Here is a 17,653-nt window from a genome sequence, read left to right on the forward strand (position 1 = left end):
CATAAAATTTAAACGCGAAAACTTTCTAACTGCAAAAGAATAGACAGACGCTGTCTTTAAGGCTGTATCCTATATTGTTGGCGTTTTGGAGTAGTACTTGAAACTCTATTAAATAGATATAGAAGTAGACTATTGCCCCCGTCGGGAGTTAGATATGTGTACTAGTAATTATATCTACAGTTAACCTAATAACGTTAAATAGTGGATGAAAAGATAAGGAGCGAATTATTTCTAGTTCTAGTTAGAGGCGAAGGGCAAGAAACTTCGTAGGAAAGTAATGACGTGTCTGCATCACTCACCACAAAGTGTCAGCTTGAATTGCGAGACCCCGACGACTCTCAGCACCTCACTGATACACGGCAAGTACATGTGACACGTTTGGTTCATCCGTGCTTCTGGGTATCGTCCTGCAACGCAACTGGTGCTGGTGGGCACCTATGCTTTAGGATAAATATATTTAATTTGCCTGGTTGTTTCGACAGCGTACAATTATCTTAGGTGCCAGTCTGTGCTAAATACCTTCTTTCCAGCATCGGTAAGTCGTACTCTTGTGCTTTTACGTCTTCGACTATACTGGAACCCACACGGAGGCTGATATGCCATAGCAAGTATTATGAAGCCCCAGTATGCGAATGGAGTCGCTTTTTTGAAGATTGAAAAAATGACTTTGGCAGGCGTCTGGGGAACCAAGGAATAGATATGGACATTTTGAAAACATTAACGCAAGGCCTGAAATAGTGCCATACTCAGCAAAAAGTCGTAGGCTAGGGGATAAACCGTCCTCATTATTCAAATACAACGTGATGTCATCAGCAAATTTCATCTTCACGATACAACGATCTGGTGGTGGAATGCCTTGAACGTATGAATCAGCAAGTAGCGAGCGTAGGAATTGTTAGAGGCAGAGTACCAAACGTATACAGGGGACAGAGGACAACACTGGCGAACACCATGGGTAGCAGGAAATTAAGCACTCTATAAATCATCAAGAAACAACGAGTTGTGTAGATTTCTCCATGCGTTTCTGAGACGCTCAATAAAGTTTTGCGAAAAGCCAAGAGCTGCCGTTACGCTGAATATGAAGCTGTGCTCAAGGCGATCGAATTCCTTCTCTTGGTCAAGTGAAGCCAAGTGTCTCCGACCTTATCTTGCCGACGTGTACGAAATTATGTCACGCATAACACAGGAGAGACTGTGAATTTATCTTCCAACATTAGAGCCCATCTGCTGACTATATGCACTAATTTTGTGTTAAGAATACACTCTAAAAAAAGAGCGAGTAAAAAGGGTGTCTTTTTGTCCCACAACAATAATCGTCATATATATTGTGTTCCATCCTTGCGCTATCGCCCCACGCCAAGTACATTCCGGTCACGATGAACGTTTCTATACTAGGTGAGTTGCAAAACTCCCGGCTTCAGACTACTCGTCACACAGCGCCGGGACAGCTTCCGGTTTGGTGGCACTGGCGGCGCAACAAACTTCCGCTAGCAGACGAAAATGCGTAGTCGTCGTGTCAAGACGCCGTGGCGGCTGTTCTGAAAGAGCTCTGACAACAGCATATTATCGAGATTTGTTGTGTTGAAACTTATACTGCGTAATATTTAGTGGTGTAAGGAAAATACAGTATAATTATGGTTTTCTGAACTGCCCACAATAAACAATGCTTGATATGTATAGCATAACATACGAGTCTGTCGGTTAGTTGCTAGTTGGCATACGTTCGCTATATATTTTAGACGCGAAAACCCCATTTACAATGTCTGGCATCCTCTTTTTGGGGCTGTGTTTTTCGGGTTTGAAAATAAATTACAACTATGTGACGCAATCTCGTGGCTTTTGTCTGGTTATGTAGTCAGCTTTTTTTTTATGTCAGTCACATTCTTTAGGAACTTAGACCGTCGAGAAGCTACGCGTGCGGCCATTTCCTTGAGCATGTCTTCCCTCTGCTTCTTCTAGATTTCCTCTAATGAAACCTGTTAACGCAGCTGCAGCCAAAGCTTCGAGCAGAGACCACACTTTGGGGTATCGGTGAGCACTTCGTAGTCATTACTCACGAGTCTGCCTGCTGACGCACTGGGACAACATGAACACACCTTCAGATTTTCTATGTCCTCCAGAAGTTCGGCCGATTGGGTGATGGTATCTGCATTGCCAGGCGACTGCTAAGCGATGGTGACGGCTGCTAATGGTGACTGTCATGTCTTCTGCGACGACAACGCATTTCTCCACAAATTGCGCTCTTTTTTTTTTCTTTGAGCCCTAGAAACACCACGAGACGTCTTGTCTCGCCATTCTCAACAACTTTCCACCAGCATGCAAACAAACGTTTTCGATGTCTTGAAGCGAAAAGACGCCACTAGTTGACGGCATGTCGAGACTTATTTCACTGTCTTCGAGCTCAGTACTCGGAGATGGTCTATTCTTTTTCGCCGATGATATTCTGGAAAATACCCCACTCCTATTAGGCAGCTTTTGCTTCTTTGTCGCGGGCCCCGCGACAAAGGTAAGCGGGCAAGGTAAGCGGGCAAATTCGGGAAAATTCGTGGAACGCATCCTTCGACGAGGTCCCACTTTCCTCTTACGATTTGTACCTTCTTACCATATGACGTGAGTGAAAGTCTTCAGGATGTCCTTCTCATGAACGTGCATATCACACACACGTGAGGTGCTGAGCAGTTTCTTATCCGCACGAGGAATAGCGGGGTTCCATACCTCTCGCTGCTCAAGTATATGTGGGCACAAAAGAAATGTCGTGGTGTCTCTCATTTCCTGTAGCTACTCTACAGCCGATAGCGCCACATCTGGGCATGATGAAAACACGCAACACATACAAAGCAGAACAGGGCGCGCTGAAGCACAAAACTGTTCACGCAGAAAGAAGCCTCCACAGATATCGACGCACTGCAACATGCACAGGCGATGGATGTTACGGAAGTGACACGAGCGAGCTAGGTGTTCTGTGAGCGAGCATGCAGTAAGTGAATCCGGATGCGACAGCAGCGCCACATTTGTCGCTGGCAGCGGCGGCGCTGCGTAACAACGCTCAGTACTGCAACTTACCTAGTCTAGAAACGTTGGGTAACGATCGACATGCCCATTATCAGACTTACATTGCATTCTCGATAGGAAAGTGGCCAGCGCCGAGTTTTCAAGAAAGGAAGCGCACGCAGGCCTGATGACGATTATTGTTGTGGGACAAAAAGACACCCTTTTTACTCGATATTTTTTAGAGTGTTTGTTTGTAACGATTTCGAGTACCAGGTACTCTACTATGTGAGAGCAGGAAGCCGTCCCGGGGAATCCTAATAATACGCAAGGGGAAAAAAAAACATATGGTTTTTCAAATAGTGTTTAACCATGGCCTCTGAGATTGCGGGCGCGCGGCGGGTTTCTCTCCGGCCGTCCCAATCACACAGAGCGCGCGTGTTTCCAGAGGAGGTGGGCATGGCCTACTTTTTCTTCAGCACCACGGCGCTCTTTCTTTCGGTCAAAAAGGGGGAGAAAATGGCCGAACATTCCATAATGTTCCCTGAAGGGCTCCACCCTATATAGTCCAAGATAATGGCACAGAATTTTTTAAAGCATTCAGGTTTAGGGACAGTGAAGGCAAAATAGGCTTTAAACGGGTAGAAATAACCAGGAGGGGACTAACTGATTAGTGGCTACAATCAAGGCGCGAGTCAAATTCAATCTTTAAACACATAGTGATATAGTGCTTAACTTTATGGCTAGGTGACGTAGCCACCACCCGATCTAAAGGGCACTGCCGGATACATCCATCCATCCATCCATCCATTCATCCGAAAAGGCTGCCACACTGTTGGCGAAGCTTCCATGTGACGAGAAAAAAAATGATTTTGCGCTTTCATATAACTTTGTGTTCGTTTGGAAATGTAGGGTCAAGGAGTACGAGAGACAAGGTCAACGCTGGGGCATTTCATTTTCAAATTGGGTTTTCATTTTGCTGTAGATTGGCGCTGCCCATATTAGAGCATTTTAAATCGCGATGTCTCTGCAAGAGATCCACATGTGCTCAAAACTATACTTTGAAGTTCACGGGCTGTATAGCAAAGGGGCGGAGAGGGCACTGGCGAAAAAAATAAAGAAAAAATGCAGCCCGACCCGCAAGCGAGGTCAGAAGATCGAGTGCCACGTTCTACATCTATGGATCACTTTTTACACTCGATTGAATGGATTCTTCTTGACCTCATTGAACTAACACTGCTTTTTATTGTAACGCTGCTTCGAGAATTCTCGCATACTCCCTAATGTAATCACAGCTGCGCCGCGACGTGGTTTTATTGCTTCTAAGAAGCGTTCTTCGCTTCTTAGGCTGGCACGCCTGCCGTCCAGCCATGCTCACTACAACTGAGCACGTCCAGTGGGACTTCTCAACGAGGAGCAAAGCGCTGTTCGGCGCGCGAAGGATAAATAAACAAATGGGAGTTTTAGTGCTGGGTACCCAAGCGGCTTGCGTACCCAGGACGTTGGGGCGGCGGTATTGCGCATGCGCGAAACCTCGAACAGATGTGTCGCAAGATCGCTGGGGCGATGGGGCCATGCGTCCGCGCGGCAATAAACAACGCTGCCTCCACTGGCCTCCTAGCGGAGATAAGCTGCCCCGGCGTACATGCTGGTGCATCATGTTATCTTCACGTCAAGCAAAGCCGAGGCTGGCCAGAGCCACCGCTTTGACTTTGAAGTTTTAAGCGCAAATATTATAGTGGCTAGCCACTATACAAATAGCATGGCACAAAGGCGCGAAATATCGGACAGCACGGATCGGCCGCCTTGTAAGGTCCACCTTCGCAAGAACTCACAGTATCCGCACTGCGGATACTCTAGCCGTCGAGTTAAAATAAGCCAAAGTGTGACCACTTATAGCGAATACATGGTTTCAGCCAGATTACCAAAGATAGAATGGCCTAGAACATAGAAACTAAAAATATGCCAGCCCCTGACCCGCTGAATAGGTGGCGCCATCTAGCGCGGCTATAGTGAAACGGACACCCACAACATTGTTATTACAGAAACATTGTGCATTGTACATCTGATGCGAAAATTGCGCAGCGACAATATTACAACTTAGTACCTTTTTTATTCGTTTTCACGTCAAAAACATTACGCGTAAGCTAACATGTCCACGACTGTGGTTGCACGAAGCGTCACAAGATGTCAACACTGTCGTTACAGTAACCTTGTATTTTTCATTTTTTTGCGTATACCAGGATACTGTACATGTTAAAAAAGTGTCCTAATCACTATGTATGTTTAATTTAACATTTTAAATTGTACAAATTATTAAATAATTCTTACGCGAGAAGACGCTATGGCGCTGCGAGCGCGTGTGACCTTCGTGCGGCTTGCGTTTGCGTGCACGCCTCTATAAGGCATTCCAGTTGGGTATGGGTTGGGTACGCAACGCCACGCGCCCCCAAGCCCGCAGCGCCCCAAGAGCTTGGGTACCGAGCACTAAATCTCTCTAAAATCATGGCATATGTGCGGAGTGAGTGATTAGTGGGGCGAAGCATCCGTCCGTCCGTGCATTCGTTTGTCCATGCGTCCGTAGAGTCCTACCACACTACACCATGCATCAGACGGACGGACACTTCGCCCCACTCATCATATCGTTCACTCCGTGAATATGCTGGCTACGCTGGATAGAATGACGACCGACCAAATGATGCTATAAAGACCGTCGTCCCTAAAAGCAATAAAACCACATCACGCTACGCGTCGCACGGCTGTGATTACGTCAGCGCGCCTGTGATAATTCTCCAAACAACGTTACAACCTATATCAGGGGTAGTTCCACGAAAAGAACAAGAAAGTGACCAATTTATTTGCGTGTAACCCGTGAGAACCGACTGCGGAATTCTGATTTAGCTTGTGGATTGAGCTGTCAGTTTTTATTAAATCTGGAGCATTTTATAGTCGCACCTACTCGCGAATTCGGTGTTGGCGGTGCCGTTGACACCACCACTGCGCATGCTGGTGTCTCGTGCCAAAGTTTTTTTTTTTTTCCTATCTGGCGTGCAGAAGGTCACGCAGCAGTATGGTATATTCCTGAAATTAAATGGCAGAAAAAAGACCTGACGTCCCTTTCTCTAACAGAAAAAAAAAACTATGGCATTGGCATAGCATCAACTGCATAAACCGTAACCAGTCGGCAACTTAATTATTAAATCGCTACTATTGAGTCAAATATTTGTTTTGACTTCCCCTCTAAAACTTTCTCTCCTTTAGCAGAATGCCACCGACGCATGCACGCAAGGTAACCACGCGAACGCCGCGAAATGAGCACGTTACGAAGAAATAGCACCCGCTGGAGATGAACGGTCACTCAGCTGACCAAACTGGGCGCTCAGCATGAGCAACTGTCTTGCTCTCTCCTCGCAATGTGCCGACGACGTCAAGTCTGACGCGAAAGGCGCGTCCTCAAAGCGAACAACGCTTCGCACTCGGTCGCGAGGCTTCCCCAGTTTCTCTTTCCAACTATACCTCCATGACGCCGCAGAACAAGGAGACAGGGACGACCTCCTGTCTAGACTATGTCTAGACTGAACGTCACCGGCCGTGCGATGACCACGGGCTGGTTACAGGTGTGCTTTGGTCAATTATTGCAGCCCATTTGCACTATGAGGTCCATGGTGTTCAGCGGATATGTTGGGGAATGTAAGAGCGAACATAGAGATCTTTTGCATGTTGAAGAAGAACGCCGCACGCGTTTAGAGTTCTGTGTATATGGCATGAAACTCTGCGCGTTGCATAGCAGTGACAATTCACAGTTTTTATTCTCCAGTAGTCTACCTCGACGAATACTTGGTTTTCTGAAAGACGTCGTTCGGCCGCATGTGCGACCCTTTGATTTCGATGCAGTAAAGATAACTGTAAATGAACACGATACCGATATTGCCATTGTGCTACCAAAACATAATGAAAATACAGATGGCGAAAAAGGGAGACGGTGATAACTCAAGCACTTTCATTGTGAAGGACGTAGGGAGTAAATGTAGGTCGGCTAATCATAGCCTTTCACAATATCCGGCAAAATTTCTTATCACATTATTAAGTGGCATGATCAGCGAATTTAATTATCTAGAGCGTAAGTGACATTCGGTTAACCACCTGATAACTACCTGTACGCGATAAAATAGCAAATTTGATTTGTATATGGGGTTTAACGTCCCAGAACCACCATATGATTCTGAGAGACACTTAGTGGAGGGCTCCGAAAATTTTGACCACCTGGGGTTCTTTAACGTGCACCCCAATCTGAGCACACGGGCCTACATCATTTCCGCCTCCATCGGAAATGCAGCCGCCGCAGCCGCGATTCGATCCCGTGACCTGCGGGTCCGCAGCCGAGTACCTTAGCCACTAGACAACCACGGCTGGGGATTATATAGCAAAATAACGCCTAACGATAGGAGGGCAATATGATTCAATGACAATCACTAGCCCAGTTTTCACCCACATACGCGTCTCCAGAAAGGGGGAATGCTAGAATGTCTCTGTCACAGACGAAATAATACCTCCTTGCAATGATTTATATAAGAAAAGTTCAGCAGTTGTCATGCTTTTATTCGCCAATGGAACCAAAGTAGAAGCAGTAACAGAAAAAAAATACTTGCCATGAGTATAGCCACAAGATTTGTCAGTGATTGTTGCTCACGCGAAAACAACAAACAAAAAGAAGATACGCACGCTGAAATCCCGCACGCTCTGCCTTCTGTCGTGTTCTCCACCGCTCGAGTGACCCACATTAAACGCATCCCCTCGAGGTAGCCGGGCGCGTGAGGTGATACTCGCTGGTTTTGCTGGGGAGCGATTGGGATGGCCGGAGACCACCACGCCGCGCGCCTGTAATTTCTGAGGCCATGGTTTAACGACTTCGAGCACTTAGTACTCACCTATGGGAAAGCAGTTGGCCGTCCCAATTGCGAAATAAGATGTGTTTAGAAAAAGTGGGTAGCGATTTAGAGTAACAGATACTCGACTATGAGAGAGCTGAAAGCCGCCCTGTGGGCGCAACACTCTACGGGTGTGCTGTGGGGTTAGATAAGGTGTTGAACGATTTCGAGTACTTCGTACTCGACTATGGGAGAGCTGTGGCCGTCCCCTCAAAGTGCTATCCAACTTGCAGCTTAAACACGAGATATATGATCTTTGAACAAGTAGGTATCATCATCAGCAGCCTGACCACGTCCACTGCAAGACTAAGGCCTCTCCCATGTTCCGCGTTAACCCGGTCCTGTGCTTGCTGCTGCCAATTTATACCCGCAAACTTCTTAATCTCATCTGCCCACCTAACTTTCTGTCTCCCCCTAACCCGCTTGCCTTCTCTTGGAATCCAGTTAGTTACCCTTAACGACCAGCGGTTATCCTGTCTACGCGCCACATGCCCGGTCCATGTCCATTTCTTCTTCTTGATTTCAGCTATGATATCCTTGACCCCCGTTTGTTCCCTAATCCACTCTGCTCTCTTCTTGTCTCTTAAGGTTACACCTACCATTTTTCTTTCCATTGCTCGCTGCGTCGTCCTCAATTTAAGCTGAACCCTCTTTGTAAGTCTCCAGGTTTCTGCTCCGTAGCTAAGTACCGGCAAGATACAGCTGTTACATACCTTCCTCTTGAGGGATAGTGGCAATCTACCTGTCATAATTTGAGAGTGCTTGCCGAATGTGCTCCACCCCATTCTTATTCTTCTAGTTACTTCAACCTCGTGGTTTGGCTCCGCGGTTATTACCTGCCCTAAGTAGACATAGTCTTTTACAACTTGAAGTGCACTATTTCCTATCTCGAAGCGCTGCTCTTTTCCGAGGCTGTTGTACATTACTTTCGTTTTCTGCAGATTCATTTTAAGACCCACCTTTCTACTCTCCTTGTCTAACTCCGTAATCATGAGTTGCAATTCGTCCCCTGAGTTACTCAGCAATGCAATGGCATCGGCGAAGCGCAGGTTACTAAGGTACTCTCCATTAACTCTTATTCCTAACTGTTCCCATTCTAGGCTTCTGAAAACCTCCCGTAAGCACGCGGTAAATAGCATTGGGGAGATTGTGTCCCCCTGCCTTACACCCTTCTTGATTGGTATTCTGTTGCTTTCTTTATGAAGCACTATGGTAGCAGTTGACCCCCTGTAGATTTCTTCCAGGATGTTTATATATACTTCATCGACGCCCTGATTCCGCAGTGTCTGCATGACAGCTGATATTTCTACTGAATCAAACGCCTTCTCGAAATCTATGAAGGCTATGTATCATGTATAGTGGTTGGTTATATTCTGAGCATTTCTATTACCTGATTGAGAAATGCTCAGAATATAGCAAGGTAGGTATGCACGCCGGCAAACCTAGAGAAATGCGTCCACCAAATGTGCGCCCGCCCCATGCGTAACTTGTACGCGCTTTTCTTCAAGAATTAATGTTTCTCGATTGAAAACTTATCAATTATGAGTTGGTTCTGATATGCTAACTCGATCTTTTATCGGGATAATTGCCGTTTTGTGCTGCAACTTTTCGCAGTTTCTTGTGAAGATCCTATTTTTTTCTTACCCTCGTTGAGCGGGTGTCAGAAAAAACTGCCGGGTGTTGCACTTTCTTAGCACTGTAGAATACCACCTAACCGCCTATCAGCTCTCAACCTCACTTGACTTGTCGCTCTCATGGCCTTTTCTTAACTGTTTGAAATTGAACTTAATCTTAAAATATAAAAAAATGCAGGCCTGTGCAGAATGCGCATCACAGTCACAGCGAAAGCTAGAATAGCGGCCTTTCAGAGCCTTTTCAAAACACTCATTGGGTAGCTATACTGCAAGCACACTTGCTCGATACCCACTACAGGGCATTAATAATATTTTTTGGGGTAGTAGCCGGCATTCGCTGTGCTATTTTCCGTCATTCTTCTGTGAAGCGTGGTATCCGCTAAACACTTGCAAGGAATTTCATGCCAATTACTCATACAGTTGGGGAAGTTGAATATAGCGTGTCTTTGTACAAGTGCGCACCGTAAGTATCACCTTTTCGCCAGTATGTTCGCAAAGATATATATATATATATATATATATATATATATATATATATATATATATATATATATATATATATATATATATAACAGCTGGCGAATGATTTGGGTTTGCCCCCCCCCCCCCTTGCGAAATTGTTGGTACGCCCCTGGTTCGCATGAATAATGTGGCAGCAGTAAGCACATGGCACTAGGTCGATTGGCGGATCATGATCTTTGCCCTGTAGTGGGCGTAGGCAGGTTGATGGTGATGATAGTTTTTTTTTTTAGTTCATTCCCTCTTGGTGTAGAAACGTTAGTAGAATATGCTAGCCTGCAATCATCAGTTACACCAGGTAAGCGCATGATCTCTTAGATTATGTCAGGGTTGGATGTCGAGACCTGGTCAATAGTGTTTGCAATGTTGGGTGATTGATTCATTTGTCGGTTTAGTTACGAGCTGTGACAAGGACAAAAACGGAGCACGAATCTAAAAAGCCACTAGCTTGCGATGAAAAGGGAGCGTGCAATCGAAACGATAGTCCCATGTTGCGTTTGGAAGATTGAAATCGCCCATAAGTTGGATTGGTGAAGCAGGTAATCGTCTGCGCAAAACCTTAATATTATCGTGCAGCTCAGTAAAAAAAAAAAAAAAAAGGTGGGTGACGTAGAGGGTAAGCGATAGCATACGCCTTGGGCAAGTTTTTTATGGTCGAGGGTTATTGAAGCCCATTCAATATCCATGTTGTCGTTGGTATAGATAATAGAAGACAGAATGTCATTTCAAATAGCCAAAAGGACGCCACTTTACGCAGAGTACGATCGCAACGTGCACCGGGATTAGGGTGGCTTCCTTAGCCTAAGTTCTGAACCCCACCAGGGACGCCTTCTAGCTACAACAACGATTCCTCTGATTACGCTCTCCTCGTTAACTACTACAGCTACCTCGAAGGTTTGTTTAATCATTGACCACGGGCGTTAGTCGTCAGAATGGAGGTGTACTACCAAGCATTAACGCGGGTCCGTACACATACGATATAGCTTTCAAGCACCAATAGGCATTGCGCAAGCTCTCTTATATCAATGTACGGTAAACGTTCAGCTACTTCTGTAAAGACACGTTTTACTTTCGCATTACACCCCGCCGTGGTGGTCTAGTGGCTAAGGTACTCGGCTGCTCACCAGCAGGTCGCGGGATCGAATCCCGGCTGCGGCGACTGCATTATCGATGGAGGCGGAAATGTTGTAGGCCTGTGTGCTCATGAAGCAGATTTGGGTGCACGTTAAAGAACCCCAGGTAGTCGAAATTTCCGGAGCCCTCCATTACGGCGTCTCTCATAATCATATGGTGGTCTTGGGACGTTAAACCTCACATACCAACTTACTTTCATGTTATGCCGATTCCTATGACGGATGTATTCACCACGACTTTCTTTTACATTATTATCTGGCGTTTCACGTGCCAAAACCACGATATGATTATGAGACGTGCCGTAATGAGAGCTCTGCAAATTTTTACCATCCGGCATTCTTTAACGTGCTCTGACATCGTTGCTCCAAGTGCTCTACACACTGCAACATGCGCTCTCTGCTTGAACACGTGCCTCCAGACCCGCCGTGTCAGAGCAACGATCTGCTTTGTGGGTATTCTTTCGTGGTGTAATTTTTCTTACTGCGCAAGTCACAGTCGTTTACTTTATGCGTTTCATTTGTATGTTTCGATGCTCTTCCGTATCAGCTTCAGGAATTTAATTATGATTATAAAAACTGTATTTCCCAACCTTCGCAAGTACGTACATTGAGCATGTCATATTGTGCGGGACTACCATACCTGAAGCTGTGATGGCTCACTCCGCCAGCCACTCCCACCACGTCTGGCAGTCACGATCTAGGCTGAGCAGGGTTCGCCTCTGCGTCGCATGAGTAGCCACTGTCGTTTGTGTGACTCGATCAAAAAAGCTGAACTATGTTTGAACCGTTACCAAGTGCCCCGCCTGGTTTTTCACTGGACCACCGACATGACACGGTGGCGCCATCTTGTGATGCCTGCAAAAAGCGCCGCAGAACGTGGGAACGTCGCTATTTTCCTAAATACCTTATGTGAGGGGTACGTCTATGTCACGACCTGTTCCGTGTATTATCGAGTAACCGCGTAATCGCGCGTGTGATGTTTATCTTGTCAACCTAAATGAGCATGACTCCGCGCAGTTCGCTCATTCTAGGACAGAGGAGGAAGTGACTAGTTATTGTGGACATTCGTTGACGTCTTCACAGTGAGACCGGGTGTGACAAGAGACAGCGACCCATTTACATAGGTCGATCAGGTTGCAGCGGACACAATGGTAGATTCTCATTCAAGAGGTGGCTCTGGTGACGGATACGCAACGAAACCTTGCGTCAAGTTTCCACTGAGGAGGGTAAAGCTTGCAGTTCACCGAATCACTAAAGTAGCGATTCCGCACCACCTCGACATTCTTTCGAAGCAGCGAAGTATCATCGAGAAGGTTCGTTTTAATCCGCTCGAAACTCTTATGTGCTTGTATTCAGTTATGTGAGAGTTAAACCGTGTGCGTGCTGGCTTAAGTTGCGAAAGCTGTGGCATTTCACACCTTATGCCAGAGGGGAAGTAATAAGGATCGATGTCAAAGGTGTAAATTTGCACCTCATACGATCACCAAAGTTGCTGAAGTGAAGTAAAAGTGCTAGTAACTTACGACCAATACGTAGGAGTAGCTGACCAATAATGTCATCGTACAGCCTTGTAATCTATTGAAGTGTACGTGTATTGTAGATGCTGTAATCGTTTGAAGTGACGTTGTTTCTCTGGCTTGGTTACGAATTACGCATTTGCAACGTAGTTTACGTGACTTGCAAGTTTCATCAACTTGACGAAGGATTCTTTGCGAAGAAGTTGCACATTAGCACATTACACATTACACTTATTTCAGTTTCTTCTTGAAATATTGGGTCATACAAATGTGGGTACATTTGTGAACTTGAAAAGTGATAAAAACGCATCGATGCAGTCGCGGCTTAGCATGAGCGCAAGGCGTAGATGTAGCCAAGCAAATGTAGAAAATTTTGCCTGTCAGCTTTTTGCGTTACGACAATTCAAGTAAAACACCTAGAGCCAACCACTGTGGTTGTCTTGCTTTGAAACTTCAAACACCATCCAGTCTTATACATGAGTCCTGCCAACTAATTACAAAAGATTGCCCGGGCTATGCAGTATGTTCATGTTCATTTTATACTTGCCATGCCCTGCCCTGGCGAAAAAAGAAAAAAAACAAGCTAATATTTTTTTGCTTTTTAGGGCGCAACAAGTTTACATTCTTTCAAATAATAATAAAAGTTGAAAAAATGCTCATGAAGAGGGTGTGTGCTCAGAATGCTTGAAAGCCATATAAAAGCTGCAGAGTGCTTTACTACATCTTGCTGTTATTGAGGAGCAACAATTGTATAACAAATGGACCTTCCTTGACTGCATTTTGTCAAATAGTGATATAAGCAGTCATTTCAATATTACTGCGAAATATTAGCATATGGAGAAATTTTACACAGAAAAGTCAACACCTTGTTGCTGTTAAATATAAATACAATGACCTGGATTCAAAGAACACAAGTTTCGAAGTAAAAATATGTTGTAGCCTCCAATTTTATTACAGTAATGCACTGTTTATTTATCAAAGTTTGTAATTTCAATTCTTTGTCCTTACACCTGTATTCAGATAAAAAACTTGAAAGTTCATCTTTTCTGACATTTTTGTGCACATTAAGAGGTGCACCTATAATTATTATAAAGAATTGTGGTTTCAGAGTTGCGTCTTTTGTGTTGCACAACACTTATTGAAAGTACTGTACCAAACCAGGCAGTGTGCCGTGTGATTTGGATATTGATTGAATTAGTACATGTGTTATTTTTCTATATGACAGTAAAAACATTTATTCAGAAGTGTAACTATAGACTCATTTGACTACATATAGCCTGCCTGTTCATGGGGAATTTATGATGTCTGGGGAAGTCTTTGAGGCTGTTTCTGCAAAACTGTCGATTTTCTTTTTGATAAAAGTCAACATTGTAGTTCTGAACCTCATTGTTATGTATAAAAGCTTGTTGTCTGATGGCATTTAACTGAAATAAGGACGAGAGGTGTTGAATGCATTCTGAGGTACTAATGTTTACTGAATAGGCTAGACGAGGTAAAGAACTCTCGGTTCATTGGACCTGCAACAGCTTATGTGCACATTTTTGCAACTTGAAGATGGGCAATTTCAACTTAAAAAATGAGACAATGGTGAAAGTTCGAGCATTTTTGCTGAATGGCTCTGCATTGATGATTTGCAGTATTGATGGTCACTCTCAAGCATTTCTCAGTGCATCAGTGAACAATGCCTATACTAGCCTAAGAAAACATTGTCGACACTTTCAATGCCAAGCCCTATTCGACTAATCTGTATGCCTGTGTACACCCCTCACTGTGCTCCTAGTCTTTCGTAGTGAGATTTCGCAAAATTGGTGGCATTGCTTTTTTTGTGACAGACAATGCAAAAACTTATCTAGCTTACATCTTCCTGTGTTGCTTATTTACAGCTTAAAGCTCATGTCTCTTGTTTTCCAATTATTATATGCATAATTCTTCCCATCTGTGCAGTGCCTGTCAATCTGAGCTCAGATTGTAGAACATTTTTCATTTCTTTAATATTCAGAGAACATTTTTAGGTTGCTATGTACTAATTCAGTGAATCATGATATTTATTTCTATTCCAGTGCCAGAAACTGAATCAGTGGGACAAACTACATGATGAGCAAATCAAAGCATCCCTTACTGTTAAGCAGCTTAAAGCTGTGCTCTATGAGCTAGAAACACTAAGTAACCAGGTAGACCCAAATGATCTGCAAGAATTTAAACGTCTCGTGCGACCAGCTTCAGAGGCGACACTTCAAGAGGTGCACTCATTTACAGGTAAATTTATAGCTCTACAGAGCTATTCATTGCTGCTTACTTTTTTTATTGTTGCTTTACTTACTTTATTTTTTTTTAACATTCCAGAAGTATGTTTGCCTGCTAGCCCTGCTGTTGACTTCTTTGGTCAGCCTGAAATATCCTCACGTGGAGTCATACCTGCACATGTTCCCGAAGGTGACGGGCCCTCACTAGACAGTGTTTCCATGATACAGAAGAAACTTTACATTGAACATATTCCTGACAACACAGCTGCTTCTAAGTCATGGAATTCATTGAGGAGGGTAATGTCATAACATACTTTCTCATTTTCAAGAGAAGGGCAAGAAGGGGGACGATGAAAGCTTGCGATGATAAATTCGTAATCAGGGGGTGAGTGCTGAAGTGGACGTCTTGACAAGTGGACTTGTATTTTTTCAAGGCTAAAACCTTTTTTTTTAAAAAAGACAAGTCCACTTGTCAAAATGTCAACCCAAAGCTCCAACACACACCTCCAGTTTTAAATGTCTCATCATTGTCATTTTCACTGGCGCTTGTGAAGCGCAATAGCAAGAAATTTATGTACTGCTAAAACTTTTTTAGCAATATAAAATAAGTGTTTTTTTTTAATTCACTACTGCAAACACTTCATTACATTTAATTGAAATAAAAGCTGCTGTAAATAGCTTTAAAATGCAGTGGTAACATGTATATTAGCTCTGGTCTTGCCTGGAACTATTTGCTAACACCTCATAGATTGGTAAACTTAGCAGTCGACAGTTTTTATTTTTTATCGGTTAATATATCTGTTTGCTTGTCATTTCAGGATCTACATGACCTGCATGATTTGATGCACAACTTCAGCGACCTCGTCTATGTAAGTATACATTGTTTTGGGCAACAGTGTTTTCAAATCCTGGATAGCATTACTTATCTCCTTCACACCTTTTCACTACAAATCATTACTTCTATTTTTGATGGTGTACTGCAATATACATGCTGTCAGGAAGCCACACTGCACCTTGAGTACATATTTAATGTGCCATTATGTGTTCGATCATTTGTAATGCATCAAAGAAATTTATGAACTGTATCATTGTTAAAATATCTATAGCTAACATGTAATTAAGAGAAAATTTAAATAATTCTTTTTTTCAGTATTCCTTCAAAATACTTTCTGAATCTGTGAATTTAACTTTCTAATTGGTCCTTTAAGTTAACAACTGAACATTTTGGCTTGGAACTTCGCACACCTATGCAAATTGTCTTCCAGATTTCAAATCAACTGTTGAAACTGCCTGTATAAGTCGATAGGTACCCATCATAGTTGCTCAGTGGTGGCTCAATGTTGCTAAGCATGATGGGGCCGTATGAAATCCTGGCCATGGCAGCCACGTTCCAATGCAAAACGAAGTGCACAAATCCTGGTGTGCAGTGCGATTGGTACACATTATCGAACCGCAAGTGGACAATATTAAAGGGGCCCTGTAACACTTTTTGAGCATGGTCAGAAAACCCTGCCGATCGGTAGTAGAGGCTCCCAAGAACACGCGAGCCAAATGTTATAGCGCAGCACGCAGCCTGGAATTCGCAATAAAATATCAAAGTCAGCTAAAAATTGCTTTCTCTTCTCTTGACAAATGACGAAAGACGATCAAAAATCGCTTGTAGAGTGCCCATCTATCAGCCTTTGGCTGATTTGAACATGGCGCACTCGGTCGTTACAGAAATCGCCGCAGGAGGCTGTCACTTGTCCACGCGTGCACACATGATCGCATTGAAAAAAATTGCATATTCAAAGAAAAAAAAAAGAAAAAGTGCTCAAGGTCACGAAGTGTGCATGCCGTATTTTGTTTGCCCCTCCCGTCCCTCTCTGCTTAGCTTCCAGCGCTTTCATTAGGACGAGAGAAAAGAGAAAGCGATTGCAGTGTGTGACAAATCTTTGTACCTTCGCTCATACTGGATGGATCCTTGAAGTTTTTGCGGCATTGAATTTGTGAGACAATAAGCTCTTCTAGTGAATTAATATCATGGTTATTCAAAAAAGTGTTTGAGGACCACTTTAATCATATGTCTTTCACTACTCTATGCCTCAATTAAATCACTGTTTTGGCTTGTAGAAGCCCATAGTTTTTATTTGTTTGATTATTTGTTTGATTATTTGTTTGAGAAGAAAGATGATAAGTCGTCATAAGCTGTACGCCACTGATGCTGACCTAACAATGGTTTAGTGTGTGCGTGAAACCACTCCGGAGTGTGCACAAGTTCTGCAAGCAGTTTTCACAGGAACTGAAAACTACTGTTCAAAAATTGGCCCCGTATCTGCATGTAATCTGCAAATGTCGTTGAAAGACAATAGTCTTGCATGTGGAGAGAGTGAACAAGACATTTATTTGATGTTCTGTGCAAGAAAATCGGTGAATGGTATTCTAGAGGCGCTGCGTTAGAGTGCCTCGAGCGTGCAGCGGAGGCGAAGGAGCGCATCAAGTCCCGTTACATGTGAGACATAAGCGCCATCGGGCAGTTGTCTTAGAAAACAAAGCGCGTGGCCTGTGGCTCTGAGACGGGTGTGCGCCCCCATCACAGAGGTGATAAGGTGGAGAACGCAAGGCGACGGGTAGGTGCCACGACCATTTCGTTTTAGCAAAGCGTTGGAAACACTCGCCTTTCCGTGCAAGCGTAGCATGGTCAGCACAGCG

At 44.1% G+C, this 17,653-nt stretch overlaps 1 protein-coding gene across 3 annotated transcripts in view; it reads left to right on the plus strand.

Annotated features, from left to right (window-relative positions):
- The first annotated feature begins 10,942 nt into the window (after window positions 1-10,942).
- Syx17 (syntaxin 17) overlaps window positions 10,943-17,653 on the plus strand; it is a 35,160-nt gene continuing 28,449 nt past the window's right edge. The window contains exons 1-4 of one of the 3 annotated variants that reach the window (XM_075876858.1): window positions 10,943-10,963; window positions 14,780-14,975; window positions 15,063-15,152; window positions 15,781-15,831. In XM_075876858.1, the coding sequence (XP_075732973.1) occupies window positions 14,901-14,975; window positions 15,063-15,152; window positions 15,781-15,831 (216 nt within the window). In that variant the 5' untranslated portion in view covers window positions 10,943-10,963; window positions 14,780-14,900. Of the gene's footprint in view, window positions 10,964-11,864; window positions 12,516-14,779; window positions 14,976-15,062; window positions 15,260-15,780; window positions 15,832-17,653 lie in introns of those variants that run through there. The other 2 variants (XM_037427203.2, XM_037427202.2) reach the window with 2 other exon arrangements.

Source organism: Rhipicephalus microplus, chromosome X (assembly GCF_043290135.1).
Source record: "Rhipicephalus microplus isolate Deutch F79 chromosome X, USDA_Rmic, whole genome shotgun sequence".
NCBI classification, from domain to species: Eukaryota; Metazoa; Arthropoda; class Arachnida; order Ixodida; family Ixodidae; genus Rhipicephalus; species Rhipicephalus microplus.